The 20515-nt window shown below is 43.8% G+C and overlaps 1 protein-coding gene across 2 annotated transcripts in view; it reads left to right on the top strand.

The window, feature by feature from the left end:
- Positions 1 to 9236, top strand: part of LOC119399583 (discoidin domain-containing receptor 2) — a 204970-nt gene extending 195734 nt beyond the window's left edge. For both annotated transcript variants that reach the window (XM_049416971.1, XM_037666397.2), the window contains exons 11-14: positions 2428 to 2580; positions 3146 to 3456; positions 4386 to 4620; positions 5110 to 9236. In XM_049416971.1, coding sequence (XP_049272928.1) covers positions 2428 to 2580; positions 3146 to 3456; positions 4386 to 4620; positions 5110 to 5409 — 999 coding nt within the window. In that variant the 3' untranslated portion in view covers positions 5410 to 9236. The remainder of the gene's footprint in view (positions 1 to 2427; positions 2581 to 3145; positions 3457 to 4385; positions 4621 to 5109) is intronic.
- Positions 9237 to 20515: the final 11279 nt, after the last annotated feature.

Raw genomic sequence — 20515 nt, 5'->3', positions numbered from 1 at the left:
CCTTAAAATTTCCTAGCCTATTTGGAAGTTAGATGCAAACGTTCTTACAGCGAAGTTTTTTACCTCTAGCCCCTGCGTTCCCAAACGGAGGGGGAGGGGCGGGTACTTTGGACGACTCGCGTCCGTATGTAGACAAAAGTATTTGAACAAAACCATACAGCCGAAACATGGAGACGGGGCAACTGGCGGAGCGCACTCACGCGGCGGCGCTCTCTTTGGCGTTGTGCGGTGGCGCTGCTGTAGTATGCCGTAGAGCAATGCGAGAAACCGGCGAAGGCGCGACGTCGAGACGGCGAAATGTGTTCACACCGGAGAAAAAAAAACAGCTAAGAAAGCGGAAAAGCGTCGACAGCAACAAAGCGAATACAGACAGCGAAAGCGGGACCTGTGAAAAAGCTGAGAATGTGTCGAAAGACTACGAGTCGAACGAAATTTCTTGCTTCCGCGTAATTTGAAGTAAGCTGTGTAGCACATCCTTGCATATATATATATATATATATATATATATATATATATATATATATATATATATATATATATATATATATATATATATATATATATATATATATATATATATATATATATATATATATATATATATATATATATATATATATATATAAGCTTATCGAGACTTTCGCTTTCTTGGGAGGTTCGCGTGTATCCGTTTGTTTATAATACTAATAATTGTTGGGGTTTAACGTCCCCAAACCACGATATGATTATGAGGAACGCCGTAGTGGAGGGCTCCAGAAATTTCGACCACCTGGGGTTCTTTAACGTGCACCTAAATCTAAGTACGCGGTCCTCAAGCATTCACGCCTCCATCGAAAATGCGGCCATTGCGGCTGGGATACGATCCCGAGACCTTCGGGTCAGCAGTCGAGCACCATAACTAGTAGACCACCGCGGCGTTTGTTTGTTTGTTGTTTGTTTGTTTGTTTGTTTGTTTGTTTGTTTGTTTGTTTGTTTGTTTGTTTGTTTGTTTGTTTGTTCTCACTTGCGGTGCAAAAGTACTGCGCTTTGCCCTAGTGCACAAGTTCTCCTGAAGCACATGTTTATAGCTTCGCCACAAAATGGTTGTTTATGTGGAGATGCATGCTTTACAGGCAGATAAAAACAAATGGCCAGGATGGCTGAAGTAGGACGAATTTATTCGCGGAAAGTTATTTACAGAATTGAAAGAGAGATAGATATACAAGAGGGAAAAATAGGGAGGTTAACCAGTATTACATGTGATTTGCTACCCTACACTAGAGGTAAGGGAAAGGGGAGCGTAAGATGAAAAGAAAAGCGGACAAGAAGAAGCAGCCGGGAACATACGCAACTAAAGGTAATGGCAGATGGCAGTGGGAGCTAGTTTGTACTAATTTAATAAGAGTACAAACAAACAGACAAACAAACAAACAAACAAACAAACAAACAAACAAACAAACAAACAAACAAACAAACAAACAAACAGAAACAGAAACAAAGGCAATTGATTAAAAACCTATCCTAATCGAGTAAGTAGTAGGGGAGGGCCTGTTCTTAACGTATTAATTCTTGACATGCGAGAGAAAATAAGCGTGTAGCTTCAGCAGAAAACTCAGAGAAAATTAAGACTAAGCCATTGGCATGAAATATTTCTGATCTGTACAAAACGTTCCTAAAAGAAAAACGAAATCGCTTATGTCCTATGCTTCTGCAATAGCTTACTCTGAATTGAGATGGGAGGCTCTGAGAGGCTCTAAATTGAGATGGCCGATCAACTTGAGGAAAAATTAATCAGCCAAAGAAATTCTGACGCGTGTGACAATGTTTCTGTACCGCCATCGTAATAAAGTACGTGGTGGCATCGAGTTCGAATGTTGCGAGCGCGATATCATGTCTGCTTTTCAGGGTAAATATGTAGACACGCCTACCAACATAAGCTTACAAGACAATACATTTGCGAAAAATCTTAATTCCACTTTAGCCTTAAAGCACAAACTCATAAATAAGTTTTTCGGCCTGTAGTGGTTTTTGCGACCTACTAATAGTGATGTCGCATACCGCACGAGACAGGCTGACTGTGACGTTGTGTATGTGCTCTCTGTCTTTGTATCTTTACAACCTTGACTGTCAAGCATCCCTTTCCCCATTGTGGGTTAGCATACCGGTTATTCTGAACTGGTTAATCTCCCAACCATTCCCCCCTCTACACTTTCCCTTCTACCTACGCATTTATCTGCTAAACGGAAGCAGGAGCCTATGCCGCTTTTGTTGCCGGGTGTACGTTATATACTTCATAACCCACAAATATGATTCTAGTACTAGCGTCGACCACGGTACGTCATCAGTGCATTCGTTGTAAAAAACGTATACGCGAATCGTTGCTTCGTGAAGATTCTGCGACGCAGTAGGCGCACTAGAAGACTGACAAGTGGTCGTTGTCACTTGCAGGGTGTGAGCGGCAACACTGTTTACTCTGTTCCGACGCTGGACCTGTCATCGGCTGATGAGAATTCTGGAGGCGCAACGCTACCGCCCGTGCGAGAAGTTCCCAGGCACAGAATCCGCTTCATTGAAAAACTCGGCGAGGGGCAGTTCGGAGAGGTGCGTTTTCTGACGCTGTCTTCAGACGCGTCAATTATTTATTCACTGGAACGTTTGCGAAGACGATTTGCTGACTTTTTTTGAAGCCGTTGAGCTCTGTAAGCCTTCATTGCCATTTGATGAAAGTTTATTAATAAAGCTTTCACTGGTGCACGGGAATATGTAAATGTTGAAACGTGTGCCATGTCATGTTTCGTCGTCGCGTGATTGCAGCACTAAGTCGCGTACCTTGCGTTTATCCGTGCAATAAACAAAAAGTAAGCAACATCTGTTCGGCTTTTTACAGTGTACAGGCAAATCTATCGAACAAGAGTAGAGGCGCATTCTACCTGTGGTTAGTGTAGACTCATATCGTGAGCACTGATGCCTCCTTCGCCTCATAACGGCGATACGCATCCTGCGTTTAATTCAGCATGTATATGCAACATAAACACTGATACGTAGCAATTCTGACGATATATCGGTTGATGTGGGGTACCGCTTTATGTGAATGTGACAATGTGCCACTTACAAAAGGGTTAGAGAAGTAGTTACAAAACTTGAAGGGCCGGGTGTTTGCACGCAGGTGCACCTGTGCGAGGCCGAAGGCATTCCCGAGCTCGTGGATGTGCCGGTCAGTTTTGGTACCAAGACGCTGGTCGCGGTGAAGACGCTACGCAAGAACGCCACCGAACACGCGCGCGCCGACTTCTTGAAGGAGGTGAAGATATTGTCCAGGCTTCGCGACCCCAACATCGTGCACGTGTTGGGCGTGTGCACAAGGGACGAGCCCCTCACCATGGTGGTCGAGTACATGGAAAACGGAGACCTGCACCAGTTCCTGCAGCACCACCTGCCCGACACGTTTGCGCCACCCATTGCCAACAACGTGCTCAGGTGCGGCGGGGCTCGTCGTTCGTTAGCACAGACCACGTCACCTAAGTTACCTTAGATTGGCTCTACGCAAGCGTTTTTCTTATGTAGCAAGAAATGTAGTTGATTTGGTTCCAAGTCTCTTTGCAGTGTGCACGACTGCTGTGTGATTACAATGCAACCAGCGCCCGTGTGCTGGAATTTCGGCACAAGCTAAAGAACCGCATATGATCACCCGCTGTTACGGCTTAGTGTTTGGCAGGGATTTGGGGTCGAGGGCATCTACTGCCACGTACACCTTAACTTCCTCACACGAGGCGCGCACCTGATCTATTTCGCGGCTAGCAGGGTAACCGTCACTATTCGACATTCTGTGGTAGTCTCCTTCGTAAGTACTGATCGAGCTGTGCGCTTAAATTCAGTGATCTGACGGAACATATGCATTAAACAACGCATAACCAAATATCCTAGAGCATTCATGATAGCCTAGGTGCAGCTTGAGATTATTGCTCTCAGTAATTATGAATACATTTGCGTACGCATTTCTATATATTACTAAGTAACGTAGCACTGCGCAGAGATAAAAATACGTGTACGGTGGTGAGCCGCATCTAATGAGTTGAATAATTAACATAAGAAAAGCAAATTCGCTACAATAAAAGCGCAAGTACTCTTTGTCAGCTTTGTTTTCCGCACCTTCGTAGGGCAAGTAATCGCGCATTCACACAAGCGGTACCTCTCGCAATGTCGGATACATTAAAACAATGTTACAGAAAAGTTGGTCTGATATGATGACCTACCGGTATTGTTCGCCTCTTTTCTTGTCCGTATTCCTGACTAGTTAATATGCTTTGCTCGCTCCATGGGCCTATGATTCATTGAAAAAAAAATTGCTAGATGTATTGATCCTCCTATCGCTCTTATCAGGCTTTCTTAATTTTTTTTTCTTACAGCTACGGAAGCCTCATCTACATGGCGACGCAGATTGCGTCAGGAATGAAGTACTTGGAGTCACTCAACTTCGTACATCGGGACCTGGCGACGCGCAACTGTCTGGTCGGCAACGCTTTCACTATAAAGATAGCCGATTTCGGCATGAGTCGGCAGCTGTACGCCTGTGACTACTACCGTATTGAAGGCCGGGCCATGCTGCCCATCCGATGGATGGCCTGGGAAAGTGTACTCATGGTTCGTACTGCTGTTTCTATTTTTAATAGTAGGATTGGGGCAGTGAGAGAAGCGCTCTTTAGCATTGAAACGGTCGTCGCGGGCTTGACATCACTTGACGTGGGATAAATTGATGAACTTGGGTTAATTCCCGACAATGTGCTTTTATTTGTCATTCCTGTCCTCAAACCTTCGCAATGATAGTATGTAGTGTGCAGTCCGAAGCACAATGCCTCGGGTGCATATTTGTGAGTGAACTATGCTTCTCTCTCTCTCTCTAACTTCCAGAAGTTGATTGCACGTCTGTAAGAGACTCTTCTTATGTCATTAACAATAGTTAATCAAATTTTAGGCTTTTGTAGTCGGAGCTTTTGGTATTGCGGCAAGCAGAGCGTTTGAGTCGGTTGCTCGGATTGTTGCTGTTTTTTTAGTCGTAGAGTCTCAGTTGACGCACGCTATTTGGCCAGTTGTTTTCGATACGTGTGCACTGAAGTGTCTTTTTATACGCAGGGCACCTTCACGACCAAGAGCGACGTTTGGGCATTCGCCGTCACCCTGTGGGAGATTCTGACATTTGCACGTCAGCAGCCCTTCGCCTCCCTCAGTGATGAGCAGGTCATCGAGAACGTGAGCCACTTCTACCACAACGACGGCCTGCAGACGCACTTGCCGCAGCCGCCGAATTGCCCACGAGAGATCTACGACCTGATGCGCGAGTGCTGGCAGCGCAACGACTCGGAGAGGCCAAACTTTAGGGAAATCCACCTCTTCCTCCAGCGGAAGAATCTCGGATACACCCCAGAGTCGTGAGCGGCCGCCCGCTCACCTGGCCTCGCCTCGTCGCGCGCCGCTGGCATCGTCACTGCGTGACAGCGCCAACGAGCCACTTGTACCCCAAGAAACCCTTCCTTTGTGGTCCATCTGTCTCCGACACCCCGCCGCAGACATCGCGTTTCTCGCGAGCAAGCGCCATCTTCAACGTGATTGTGTGACGTCGCAAATGTGTACTTTCTCACGAGACGCCGCGCGCTGAGCACGCTGGCACGAATCCAAGAACCGAATTCGCAAATCAGATTTGGCACAGGAAACATACGGCGCTAAGCAAGTTTCCGTATTGTCAGATCTCTTCGGGCATTCGTCAGTCGTGAATGGCGAGAGCTACCATGCCGGTGGACTCCATGGATCGAGTTCTGCAAAGTCGAGTGTTCGCGGCGGCTCCCGAGGAAAGGTTTAGGCTTAGCAGTATGAGTTCGCGATAACTTACGTACTGCACACGGATTTTTGAAATGCCAGAATACCTTGATGCATGCAAGGCAAGTGCGTTCTGCTGAACTTTGTGGTGTGGATTCTCGAGGAACGAGGAAAAAAAAGATAGCACCACTTCGCCATCTTGCAAGTGAGCGCCGTGCCTGCACTGAGCCATAGGCAACTCGGTGGCAGTCTGTTGACACGAAGCCCAGCCCCTCGTCGCTTCCCCATTTGTGCCATGAGACTTTTCCCCTGCCTCCCCCCCCTTGTCACTGTACTGGGCACGTGGACTGCTTACCTTCCTTTGTACATACGACCAACCAAAGTATAATAATGCCTACGTGAAGCACTCCAGAAGAGGACGCCATGGCGTCATATAAATACACTCTGCCCAGGCTGTAATATTTTAGTGGATTTTTGATGTGCACGTACTTATAGACACACCATGCTTTTGTGTTTATTGGTAAACACTTTGTCAAGTGCAAACTAGTGTCACTGAAAACTAGTTCCTTTATTCTGCAGTGGAATTGTGTCAGTTGCCGTACACGTCTAGCTTGGAATGCATCTTGATGGAACGCATTGTCAATGTTTGATCGAGGCACGATGCATGTTAAAAATGAAACTGTCTTTATCCAGTAATCTGCTTGTCTTGTTATTCTCTTGTATCTACGTCTGTGAAGAAACATGGTAAAGGTTGAGCAACTCATTGTCATGCCATTTGTTGGCCTGCTTTGGACAACTATCGAGGTCACATTTACATTTTTTTTGTCCATCTTCCATGTGATAACGTGCTCAACCCTTGTATAGATTTTCCTCGAAACCATGGCAATATTTCAGACTTGGCTAATCTGCCCTTATTTATATACATAATTGTGAAAGTCTGGTGGTATATCCAGTGAGGACAAATGACCTCATGCTTGAAAAAACTGAGCAATGCAGAACTGAGGAGGCTTCAAGTTTTATGAAAAAATAAAGTGTTGTAGGTTCACCGATATACAATACCGTTTCTGACAAAGCTGTGTGCAAGAAAGCAATACGAGTTTTAATTATCATTTGTTGTATTACTTTAACTTCCAATTTATTGATGACACAATGATAAATATCACCACCAAAGGAGTCATTTCTTGATACTGGAAACAGTAAAGTCCGAATCTTAAAGTGCAAATTGCCAGTTTTTGTTGGGGCCTTCCTCCATTTTTATGAAAATAAAAATTGCAAATGAAATCGAAATCTAGTACACCATGTTTAGTGTGTTTCAGTAATGTTTGCCCCTTTCACAACAAAATTTGTGATTAACGGCATTTTATTGAGCTTGACCCAAGTAATAGGAAATTAGTGCTGGTTCTCTTTACTGCTTTCTTGCCTCCAATACTATACTGTACAAATGCACTTGTCGGTCGTTTGAATTACAAAACAATTGCAGGAAACAGAAAAGAAAAAAAAGCTATGCCTCCATGGGCTCTGTGTGCACTGGCCAGTCATGATCTTATTGAGCACAATATTGCGCGGCTCGAATTTTTTCTACTGCAGTGCACTCTGAATCTTTCAGATGTCGTCATAGTGTTTCAAGCAGTGCTGTCATGCTCCCTTGTAGAATTCTGTGGTTATTTCTTCGTGACATCTTGATAAAATACTTGCAGAGCTTCAAATTATGGCAGGGACCACGTTATCTCAGACACCAGAGCCCAGTCAATTGCCCGAAGTTCCTACGGACACAGTGCACAAAAGTCGTCTCCAAATTGTTTGTTTTCTTTTGTGTGTGTCTACTCTGTATTCATGCTGGTGCTCTTTACTGGGGCAGGAACAGTGAGCACAGTTCTCGGAGAAAGAAGTACCCTGTGATAAGCTGTTGGGTTACCTTATATTTCAACCTCAACCAGAGAATTCTGTATGAAGGAGGCAATCTTAGGCGCTGTCACATTATTTAATCATTTGTTGTAATGACGTATTCATTAGTCTTAGTAAGGATGCAGCTTTTTGTAGCTGCTACGGATGTAGACATGATGGATCTAACGACCCAAATGTTGCGTCGTATTGGCAATCGCGAAGAGCAAGGAGAATTACGGGGTTGTAAAATTCTAGAATGAACACCAAGAACTGACTTAGATGGTCTATCAGCATGTTTAATTTTTACATTGGGGTTAGAACTGCAGCCTATGTAGTTTCTCTGAGAAGTCTATATTTTTATCAATTAAGGATTGCGTAATTTAAGTCAATGAGAAACACTGTAAATGTCATTACCCTTGTAATGCCATGGCCTTAAGTTCATCCATCATTCCAAAAATATACTCTGGAAAAGGCGTAGTTTTCTTGGGCAGTTTCCTCAACATTTGCAGCTTCCAGGCTAGATTTATTAGGCTTATTAGACATTGTGGAGCCAACATCACATGAAGCTAGGATTGATGTTCATAGAAGATTGGCTATTGACTATCAACACTTTTTTTTGTGCTAGGCATTGTAATTCATTGTCGTGCTGGAACATGTAGCTGGAGCAGTGGACTAATCATACGTGCACGGAGATTACGTTAGCCATAAAATCAGCAGTATTGAGTCACTAGATATTCATCAATGAAAGAAAGACGAAATTACCTGAGCAAGCGGCGTTCGTGTGTTGGTACAGAGGATTTCCTATGTAGAGAGGCTTTTCTCTTGAAATTAGATACAGTGATTAGATCGTTGTATCTAATCTCCAGTTTGAAATTAATAAGCTTTGGCAACATATTTTACTACTATGTGTCCTCTTCATGAGCTTACCACTACATGTCGTCAAAAGTCAGCACGTTCTACATTCAGGGAGCGACCAAACACTCCTAAAAGATCCAGCTACTTTTTTACTTGTTAAATGTGTGATGATTACGTAGTTGCTGTACCGAGCCTTTTCATTGCCCCCCAAAAAAAACCGTTCTTAGAAACAGCGCCAGGAGAAATTCACCAAATGAAAGCTTCTTTCTCTAATTTTAACGCAGGTATAACTATTAGTTTTTCATGCATAGCGCAGACCACCATGGCGCGTCAGTCTACAGGGAGTACGACAGCTACTGTCTTGTCACTAGGTATTTTTTTCTGCTTTGTATGACTTTGTGCCCGGGTATTCCTTTTTTTCCCCTGTCGCCGCACAGAGCAAGAGGCGACGCCTGTTTCCAAGGCGCGTCCGCGAAATGTGTTACCCACGTGTGTGTGCATGTGTGTGCGTATGCGCGTGCGCGTGTGATGTGTACGTGAGTGCGAAGACGAAGGCACGGGACTGCCGACGCCCTGCTGTACTGCACCTTGGTTCCCCTGGTCACCGTTTGTGCACACTTCTCGTCGCAAGCTCTTAGGAAAATAACGGACAATCTACTGCCAATAAAGCACACGGATGAAATAAAAGAGAAACCCTACAGCACAGAGCCTTGCACCTCCTCCTGTTTTGATTTTTCTTTTGCTTTTGTTGCTTTTGTTTTTTTCTGCGTTCATTGCCTGCATTACCTGCATCGCTATGCACGTGCTGCGGTGCATCTAGAAGGATAGAGGGATCGTAAAAAGCAGAGATAAATGAGTGCTGAGAATAACAGAGAGCTGGGCTAGTTGGTAAATATTCATTCTAAAAAGACAGGGCGTGGAAACACGGACACAAGAAAGGTGTCCTGACTTCTTTCTTGTATCCTTGTTTGCACGCCCTGTCTTTTTAGAATAAATGAGTGCTATTTCGTCGTCCTTCGCTATGGGTGGTACAGATTTCGTCCGCATGAATAAAATACCGTCAATCATTGAAAGGATCGGGCACCCCGTTTACGCAGTGTAGACAGTCATGTATGCCTATGGCAATATACGACCACGGTAACTTTCTTGAGCTTAATATTCTTCACGCTGCATGTAGTGCACATTGCGGAATGGCAGTAACGAAAGCGTAGCGTTGGCTGGACGGCTGACGTTGATGACAAAGGCTGACGCTAGTGCTTTGTAATATAGAAAGGCAAGCTGCGTCTAGCCTACGCCATTGTTAGGTTTATCAGGCTAGCATCGGACGTGCAGAGTATGTTTCGGGCTTCCCATGTATTTGATGGTATTAACACTTCTGGATGAACATCTTTTTTTAGTTATGTGGGTAATGGTACATCTAAACTCGAGGGCGTATCTTAATCCGAACCAACGTTTCAGAATTCACATACGTAACAGCAGGTCTCATTCTGGCAGACTTGATGCCTTCAGGTAGTATGCGAGGGATGCGAGGTCAGCTGCCAGCTCTTAAAAACATCACGTGCTACGTGACGCCAAACTATGGCGCCATAGCCTAACGGCAGAAAAAGAGTGTTCCACACTCGCCGCCATGGCTGCGATAGGCGCAGACTAACACTCCTAGGTTTAAATGCATACGTATAACCTGTAAAATGGACGGGGGATGACCGCCGCCGTAGCTCAGTGGTAGAGCATCGGACGCGTTATTTGAAGGTCTCAAGTTTGCTCCCTGCCGGCGGCAAGTTATCTTTTCGTCCACTTTACTTTCTTCACATTTATATTCTAATTACTACAAATAACGTCCCGTATACTTTCCTTGGCATTATTGTCTGTTAGTTCTCATTAATATTGTGTCTAACAAAGAAAAACGCGCCCATAAAAGCCATCTTCTTTCCTTCATACGTAACAGCTGGTCTGATACTATGTAACTGCAATGCAGCATGTGCAATCAGTTAGCTGCACACGTGACTTCTCGCATGGTGGGACGCCTTCATATTGTCACTGTCCGGAGCAACTTGTAAGTTCCGGCCTGGCTGAGTGGAAGAACAATCAGCTCCAACGCAGAGTCATCGGGTTCCTTTCCGGTGCGTGCTGCGTATTTTTTTTTCTCAATATGCACGACAGTTGCACGCCGCCGCGGAGGTATGGTGGTGCTCGAAAGTCGCGGGTTCGATCCCGGCCGCGGCGGTGGCATTTTGATGGAGGCGAAACGCTAGAGGCCCGCGTGCTTAGATTTAGGTACACCTTGAAGAACCCCAACTGGTCGAAATTTCCGGAGCCCCTCCACTGGCGTCCCTCACTATCATACCGCGGCTTTGGAACCCAGCAATTTTTATTTTTCCTTGTACTCTCGCGGGCCTGCTGGGTCGCGGGCCTGCTGGGCGACCCAGCAGGCCCGCGAGGCGGCGGAGAGGCAAGACCTCGACGTCCCCACGTGGGAGGCCTAGGCCCAGCCAAACAAATTGCTGGTCTCAATAAAAGTTTATTCCTCCTCCTCCTCCCTTGTACTCTTATACCTTCTGTCTTTTTCTGCCCGCTTCCCGCTGTCTCATTGTATGGCACCGAAACAGATGCAACGTGGTTAGCGTCCCAACCCATAACATTTCTTCTCTCTCTCTCTCTCTCTGAAAGTGTAATGACAAACTGCGCTATCAGTAATGCTTCAGAACTTAAGGTGTAGTTTTGTCTGGTAGCTATGTTTTCCCTCTTCTTGTTATGCGTTTGGTACTTTCTTGTACAACTGCCACTGAGGTTGTGCCGCCTTGTTGGTAGAAAAGTCCCCAAAACGCAGCGTTAAGACACGGAGTAACAGCGTGATGAGGACTCGTTGAACAAGGATGGTCGCTGGAGCGAACGTTTCAACAAAAAGGCTGGTCTTCTTCAGGGCAGCCGGTATGTTAAGAAAAGCCTTATATGGCTCATGAGTAAAACATTTGCCATGCTTGAACGCGATGAAACCAACTTTGTCAAGCGATAGCTCGGGTTTGCTTGCTTTGGCAAAGGAAAAGACTGTTGATTTGCAGATATTTCATTTTTCTGCATGCCTTGGTTTAGGCACACAGTCTCTTTTGTAGGAGACACTATTCGAATATCGGTCCTCGACTACCCATCTACTACCGATCGGCAGCGTTTTCCGAACACGCTCAAAAAGTGCTGCAGGGTTCCTTTAACATGCACCTAAATGTAAGCACATTGGTATTCTTGCATTTTGCTCCCATAGAAATGCAACCGCCGTGGCCAAGAATCGAAGTCGAGTCGAGCTTAGCAGCGCAGCAACTTAGCCGCTAAGCTACCACAAAGGGCACGTTGCGCGCCTAAGCTTGAGGACCCGGGTTCCCTCGGGCTACTCGGGCTCCGCTAAGGATACCCAGATATAATTCATGACCCAAACGGTTAAAAATGGTCGGGCTGTAGGAAACATGATTTGATATTTAGCTTTATTAAACAATATGCATGCATCTTAAGAGTTACGTCCTAAAATAGAGCCAGCAAAAAAAAATAAATGAAAGAAAAAATAGTGTTTGATTACGCACTTGCGTATCCCCATTGCAGTGTTCTCAAACGTGACCGCTTACGAACGAATACCTCTTCTAACCCAGCAATAGGCAGCCGCCGAGGAAGTGAGAAGGAAAGCGACGATTTCCTGTTCCGCATTCCGCGTGTCGCTGTTATATATAAACCACCGAACTCATTTGTTTCGGCGGCGCAAGCGAGAGCGATCGGTTAATTTCAGTGCCCCTACATACTACCAATCACGCTTGGCTGCGTAAGATTAAAGGCGGCATTCATTAATGCGCTGCAACTTTGAAACTTATGCGTTAGCTACAGGTAAGCTGGTGACCATGAGTTTTTTTTTTTCCCTAATTCATGGGATTCTTTTTTAATGACTCGAAACAGATTATTGCGTAGTGTTCGCAATAAGTTAAGCTGTCCCGAGTCGAACGTTTCCCGATACTAGCTTCAATATCATTATTGCAGTTTTTTCATCTGCTCTTAGGGCGATTAAAGTTGAATAATTATATTCCTGGCTAGTTACGAAATGAAATACAGCAGAACAAAATAGCGTGCCTTACTTCACGCAGTGGCAAAGGACTTGCGTTTAGTCGCCTCCCATCGTAATGCACCGGCCTACCTAATAACCTTGGCTTATATTAGTTGTCATACCCGGCGTAGTCACTAAAGGTAAAGAAAGTTTAGGCAGGCGCCAACGAAGAATAGTTTCTTCATGAAGGTTTCATTAATCACCTTTGCTAAGGCTACATGTTTTATAGATAAGTTCATGTGCAAGGTCCGCCACCAGAATAGTGCTGATTAACTACTGGAGTACCCTGACCTGGTAGTCTTTTACATTTCTTCATGCGGGCACTGTGTCTGAGGAATCATTAACTCATTCATTCATCCAGACCATCGGCCTTGTAGAAGACTCTCAATATTACGTCGCTAGCTCTTTTTTTTTCTCACGCAAACCTCGTTCCCTCTTTCCACTTCGTCAACTTCTTCCCAATTAATGCATTCCTCTTCTTATTACATGTCTGAGCCTTCACAATGGGCATATTCAAGAAAACAAATCCCACAGAATCCACAGAAAATGAAATACATTGTAGTTTCTCTGCAGCAATCATGAACGTTGCATCTGTGCTTTAGTTCGGTTTTCTTCCTTTATTTTCTTTACATCTTGCTTCCTTACTATGTGTAACTGCAGAGAGAATATTTGAAACAGCTGCTCGTAACCTGAATAACTAAGGGGGGTAACCGGCATGCCTCAGCCTGCTTACTTGGGTGCCGAAACTTCATCCCACTTGATGTTCCCCTGACTTGGACACAGCCGCTTTCATACCCGATTTGGCAATGCTCCGCTTTAGGATATTTGTGCGCGCGGAAGTTTACGGAAAGAGGCATTTGTGTGAGCGAGGTGCATACCTCCAACAAATGTGGCTACCTGAAAAGAGGAGCGTTAAAGGGACACTAAAGGAAAATAACAATTTATGTCAGATTGAAAGCTCAATGTATGGCAACTTCTAAAACGGCAATATTATCAACAGCAGTGCCCTACTTACCGAGAAATTAAGCTAAATGTATCACACGATGAGCGCCACGAGCGGGACATTTTGGAAATGATCCCGATGACGTGAGAGAGTCCGACTACAATTAATCACTCGTAATCAAACTAGCTGCAACAAAAAAAGAACCTTCCGTGCATCAAGAGACGTAATAAAATGCTGCTTGTTCGTTTCTGTTTGATTCATGAAAAAAGAACCTCTTTGGCGTTGCCATGGGGAACGGTGCGCGTGGTTCAAAGGTTCCGTTTTCGCCGAACTGCGCTTCGCCCGGCGCCCTGCTTCGCTCACGCGGTCGCGTCTCAGTGGTAGTTTCGGTATCGCGTACTGCCGCGTGTGTTTTGCGCGCTCGTGAAAGTCGCTCTGACAGAAAGTTCGACAAAATGCCGCATGCATGTGATGTTGCCGGATGCCCGAATGGTGCACGCCGCCACGCAGTAAAGGCGGGCAGCGTGGGGCACGGCAACAGTTAGGTGAGAAACACCGCTTTCAGAAGGGTGATTTATTCAGGCGGGTTCTTATTAATTTTATTCACAACAACAAACAACAATGCGTTGCATCGTTGCTGATAATCCTGTTTCTCCATCCTTTCATTTTTTCTCACTTCCTGTTCAGTTACCCTGTTAAGGCCGTTGATGTGCACTGCTGTAAACTCGTCACAGTGTACTTTTGCAGGGAAGGGGGGGGGGGGGGGGGCAGGAGCTAGTCAAGCTGCTTCTCAGCTATTTCTCCCAGCCTCCCTCATCATCTTGATGAAGAATAAAGGACTTTATTATTACTATTATTATTATTACTATTATTATTATTATTATTATTATTATTATTATTATTATTATTATTATTATTATTATTATTATTATTATTATTATTATTATTATTATTATTCATTGTGTCATGTCTTCCATTGAACTTGTGGTATCTTCTCATAGTGGGCACAGAATTATTGTTCTTGGGGATTTCAATGCACCTGGAATTGACTGGAGCACGCTTACTTTTTCTCATTACAATCATTTCATAGAGAAAAAGTGCAGCCTGCTCTTGGACTTTCTGGCGTTTAATTCCCTACTGCAACATAACTCAGTCGTCAATTCATGTGGCAACGTCTTAGACCTGTGTGTGTCAAACGATCAACCCCTTGAAGTTTCCCGCTCCGACATCTCCGGACAAATTCCACCCACCACTTAACGTAAGATTATCCGCATCAGCCGAAACAACGAGCTTCAGCAGTTACGTAAACAAATCTCCGAGATTTGCCTTCAAGCGAGGTGATTACACGGGCCTCTATCATCACTTGTCTACCGTTGAGTGGTCACAGGTTACTGACAAACCAAATGTTGATGAGCAGGTTGATCGGTTTACGGAGCTTGTACTGAGCAGCATGCGTAATTTTATTCCCCAATATAACCTAAACGACGTAAATATCCCCACTGGTTCTCATCTGAACTTATCAGTGCACTGAAGCATAAAGATCACGCACACAGGAAATCTAAATGTTCTCCATCCAGCGAGTGGAAGGAAGAGTTCAGCTTCTTTCGAACTCTCTCTAAACGCCTATATAAACGGGATCATAGTTCGTATATTGAATTCTTAGAAAAAAGCGCCTCTGACAGGCCGGCTGAGTTTTGGAAGTATGTACGTAAACGGTCCAGCAAAAGCGGAGAGTCCTTCAGACTACTGGGCTCAAATGGGGTAGAAGTGCATGCCGTCGCTGACTGTTTTGCCACGCATTTCTCATCCGTTTATAAGGCCTCAGACTCTAGCACTGATATCAGACAACAGCCCAAGGCTGTTAGCTCATACAGTGCTTTATCGCTGGATGAAAATCTTATCTGCGAATGCATTAAGCGCTTAAAACCATCCTTATCATGTGGGCCAGATGGCATCCCCTCCGCCATACTAAAAGCTTATGGTAGTATATTTGTCCCAGTACTGACTACGATATTTAATAACTGCCTGGACACTTCCACATTTCCAAGCATGTGGAAAACTGCTCGCGTTTTTCCAGTATTTAAGTCGGGCTCTAAAACAGATGCTTCTAATTATCGCCCAATTTCTCTACTATGTGCCACATCAAAGATCTTCGAGCTGGCTCTTCACGACATATTGTCTTTTAGTGTGAAAAACTCATTGATTCCTAATCAACATGGTTTTCTCGCTGGCCGCTCAACTACCACAAATCTTGCTAGTTTCATGACGCAGATCGCCACACCTATTTCTCAGAGAGGACAGGTTGACGTAATTTACTGTGACCTGAGCAAGGCTATTGACGTAGTCAGCCACACACTGATTATGGTTAAACTTGCGCACTTTGATGTTGACTTGTCAGTTGTGAATCTCCTGCAGAGCTATCTGCTCAATAGATATTGTTATGTAGCCGTAAATGGCCAAACGTCTTCTTTGTATAAAGTGACTAGTGGGGTCCCTCAAGGGTCGGTATTAGGCCCACTCCTATTTTTAATTTACGTTAATGATGTTTCTTTTGCCATTCGTAATTCTTCTTTCCTATTGTATGCCGATGACATCAAGATTTTTAAGGAAATTCATTCAGTTAACGACTGTCGCTTGCTGCAGTCAGACTTGCGCTCTTTTTCCGAATGGTGCAACGGTAATAACCTTTCTCTGAATACCTCGAAGACAAAATTCATGTCTATCACTCGCAAAACATCTGGCGTGTCATTTTAATACTCTGTCAATTCTGTGCCGTTATGCAAGGTTTATGAAATCAGTGATCTTGGTGTTGTTGTTGACAGCGCGTTAAACTTTTCTTCTCACGTTAAGCGTGCTGCTATGCGGGGCTTTCGTTCTCTCGGATGTGTTTGTAGAATATCTCGAGAATTCAGGTCTCCCATGGCCCTACACAAATTGTACACGGCAATATGTCTTCCGCAACTTGAGTATGCGTCCGTGATATGGAATGACATTGCTCAATCCAGCGGTAACACCATTGAACGAGTCCAGAAAAAATTCCTCAGCATATATAACCATCGCTTTGCTAAAAATGACTCTGGATCTCGTTCAAATACTGCTGAATTATTATCACTGCCATCACTTCACTGCCGACGAAATCGCTCTGATCTCTTATTTCTTTACAAGCTAGTCCACGGTATCATATCCTGCCCTGTACTTCTCAATTGTGTCAATTTTCGAATTCCGCGTAAGTTAACCAGAGAGAACAGACCGTTTCATGTACCCGCCTGCTTCTTCCAACACTCTACCGTTCACAGAATACAAAGTCTCTATAATGTTAATTTTCTTGATCTTGACGTTTTCCATAGCCCACAATCATTGTTTTTATCCGAGCTTTGCACTGTTTTGACATAGTGTGGCACAATGTACAAAGTCTTCCCTTCTCAGTCTTTCCACATAGTTGTATATAGGCAATCTAATTTTTTATTCCCCGTCAATATTTCTCGTGTTGTCTTATTTTACTCCTCCACTTTTTTGTTCATTTCTCTTTGTCTGCGTGTTTTTGCTCTTTTTATTTCTGAAAACTGTCTGTATTGTATTGTTTATTTTTATTGTTTTTTCTTTTGCGTGCGCCAGCACAAAGACCTTACGGTTGTTCCTGGGCACGTTAAATAATTGATTGATTGATTGATTGATTGATTGATTGATTGATTGATTGATTGATTGATTGATTGATTGATTGATTGATTGATTGATTGTTATTATTATTATTCTCAATACTCTGAATTCTTAGATGAAATTATGTCGTGAAATTATATAAAATACACAGTAAGTGTATTTTAGCTGTCTGTAAGGTTTGAACGCACAAACACATATAAATACAAGCACAAATACTTGAATACAAAACACCTGCGTTTGTTCGTGTTACAACCTTACAGCTTGTCGCAATAGACGCAAGCATAGTTTACGATGTTGCTGCCACTGATGGAGGTGCGCTCCTTTCGATTGATGATTCTCAGCTTTGAAAATACCCTTTGAACGTTGAAAATTCCCTTTTAAAATCGGAGTTTAGGAGATAAATAAATAAATATGGGATAAATAAATCCGAATTGTCAAAAATATTACCGACGAGTGTTTATCGAATCTTTTGGGATTTATCCGAAAACACGAAGCCCTACCTACACATCTAATCAATTTGACAGTGCCCGTCTGGCTGAGCTTAGCTAAGAGGTCATGGTCAAGATAAGCAAGCAATGTGTCCCTTAAAGGCGTACTGACACCAAATTTCGAAGGTGAATTTACTCTGCCATGCAAATCTTCTATATACGGAGACGGGTCTGAACAAGTGTCGAGCTCAGTGAATGCTACGATATTTTATTTTGGCATTAAAGTTTATTTTTGCGTGGAGCATTTACTGACATCCGCGCTATCGTGACGTCAGGCTATACAGTGTCCATTCTGGTGACTTCACGCGCCAATGTATGGCTGGTTGTGATGACGTCGAGTGCCAAAACATTCAAAACGGCCGCTTGTGCGTAACCAAAATCATTCAAAATCGCTGCTTGTGCGCCACCAACGGAGCCACGGACCGGAGCAGCCGCGGAAACGTCACGATATCTTGCGCGAGCACGTGACGAGAAGCTCATACCATGTGGTGACGTCAGGGTACAGTATAAACTGCAACTAGCTTTTAAAAACATACTGTGATTACTTTTTCAGGTTTCACTCACGCTTACCAGGACATTTTCTTAGCTCTTGAGGGCCTGGCCTTCCATTTGACGAAGAAAAAAAAAATGACAACTTTGAATTTTTGTGTTAGTACCCCTCTAAGATAGGAACAACCCAAAAGCCAATGCATACACCATTCTTCTGGACAAAAAGCTTGTCATCCATAATGACGAAGGTAGCTTGCAAGTAAAACCCCAATAGCACTAATAACCTGCTTACGCTAATTGCGCATGCAATTTGAAACTTGAGAACACCGAACCTCAACACCAAACCATATATATTGTGCCGGGCAGTCCAGCGCGGCTTCCGTGGTCGGCAGCTTTATAAAAGCCGGCGATTATCTTTAGTCAGCTTCAACTGGAACCATTAATTACGAGCAAATAAACCACGAGGAAAAATACGTTTCAGACAAACACTTTTATTTACAGATTGTTTCCAGAATGATGAAGATATAAGCTCCATAAAAAGCTATGTACACTATCATACAACTTCGATGTGAAACCTATAAGCGGTTTTGCTATGCTTGGCTGTGATTAGGCTCAAGAAAGCAAAGAGCTTAGTTCCCCGGCAGCCAAAAGAGAAAGATGAGACAAATGAGTAAGCTAAGTAAGGTATTCCCATGACACAAGTTTGTCATGAAATCGAGCACATGTTATATGCAGTAAGCCCACGTAAACAGCATCATTGCATGGTTGGCATTAGGATGTACTACATCACGACACCTCCACAAGAAACGGCAAATGAAGAGGCAATAAACTGTGCCACAAAAAAAAAAAAAAGAGGAAGAGAGAGAAAGGGGCGGGGGACCCTGCAGATCGATAAGAAAGTTCCCCAAATAACAACGACGTTTATTCTTTATTTACTTATCGCAAATAATTTTGAAAACTCGCTTGTTCGTAGCGCGTAACACTATTTAGTCTTCGACATGAGATTGACGTCCATAATAATTCTTTTGAAATTGCTGTTTAGAAGTAAATTACTTCGACACTTTTATTTCGATTCGGTTCTATGTTTATCCCATATATTCACATTTAGTCATTGGGGATGCGAAGCAAGGTGACGGTTTACTTCCGTCACCATCGGGATCGGTTAATCAGCGCTGCAGGTAGCGAGCGAAATATGGTCGAAATATGGGAATCGGCGCGTTATGCCGGCCTTTGTTTATCCTGCGTTTGCCTTATGCGCAGTCGTTGTTTGTAATTAAACAGTCGCTCACGGAAATCTTCACGAATATTCTTTTACAGACAAGCAGATTAACCCTCATATGTGTCGCCAGTCTTGTGAGCACCGCTTCTTCCAATGAAGGGCTTCGGATACATCTAAGGCGAGCGCTTCTGTGATCTTGCACGCAGTACCGCCCTTGGTCTCAAAACTACTTAGCGTGGAAACTACTTTTCCGCGACTATTACGCGCAGATAGCAAATAAAGAACGTCCTGCCGTATCACAACCTTCAGCGCACTTCACACTTGTGTAGGTAGCGGTCAAGCAAGAGGGCGTAATAAAAAAAAAGAAAGAAACGTTGAGTAAGTTGAGATTGCGTGTTAAACATGCATAGTTCTCAATAGCTGATGAATACAGTGACGATATCATCATCCATTCAACGCACTCGTTATGCAAAGATACTGTAGAAAGAACGAAATGTAACAATGGCATTTAACATTAAATAATGCTCTTGCTGCACTGAAGTTAACGTGTGTTAATTATTTAACAAATCGTTAAATTACAAAAAAAAATTAAGTGGGGCACATTTTGTATCGTATGTTCGGAAAGCGTTATAACAAGGAAAAATATATGCGTTCTTAAACCAAAGCGTATCACAAGTTTCTTTTGTTGCTTACGCGTATCGTATACGTCGCAGTAGAGCCTGTAGAAGAGTTGAAACACTATCTTCCAACAATATCCAGACAGCTATGATATCTGCGTATCCGTGCGTAGATGTAAACCTCGCACTTTCGTACGGTCATCCTGAGTTAGATTCACGGCTATCCACAAGGGCCCGTGGGCTTTTTCATCAGACTGAGACAACGCTGAACCTGTAAGGAATATTTCAATGTGAAATAGATGCATTGTAACGCTGTCGCAACTTCCACATTCACGTTTCGTTGTTCCGAAATGCACTACACTGAGTACGATCGCGATAAGCAAATGCCAAAAAGGACACCGTGTAGGTAGGAATAACACGTCAAACAAGCTTGCAAAAACACAAAGTACGAAATTACTATTCCCTGCTTGCTTCATACCTCCGCTTGATTTGTTT

This window comes from Rhipicephalus sanguineus, chromosome 1 (assembly GCF_013339695.2).
Source record: "Rhipicephalus sanguineus isolate Rsan-2018 chromosome 1, BIME_Rsan_1.4, whole genome shotgun sequence".
NCBI classification, from domain to species: domain Eukaryota; kingdom Metazoa; phylum Arthropoda; class Arachnida; order Ixodida; family Ixodidae; genus Rhipicephalus; species Rhipicephalus sanguineus.
The sequence above is the reverse complement of the archived record's forward strand: the minus strand, read 5'-3'. Positions and strand labels throughout refer to the sequence as shown.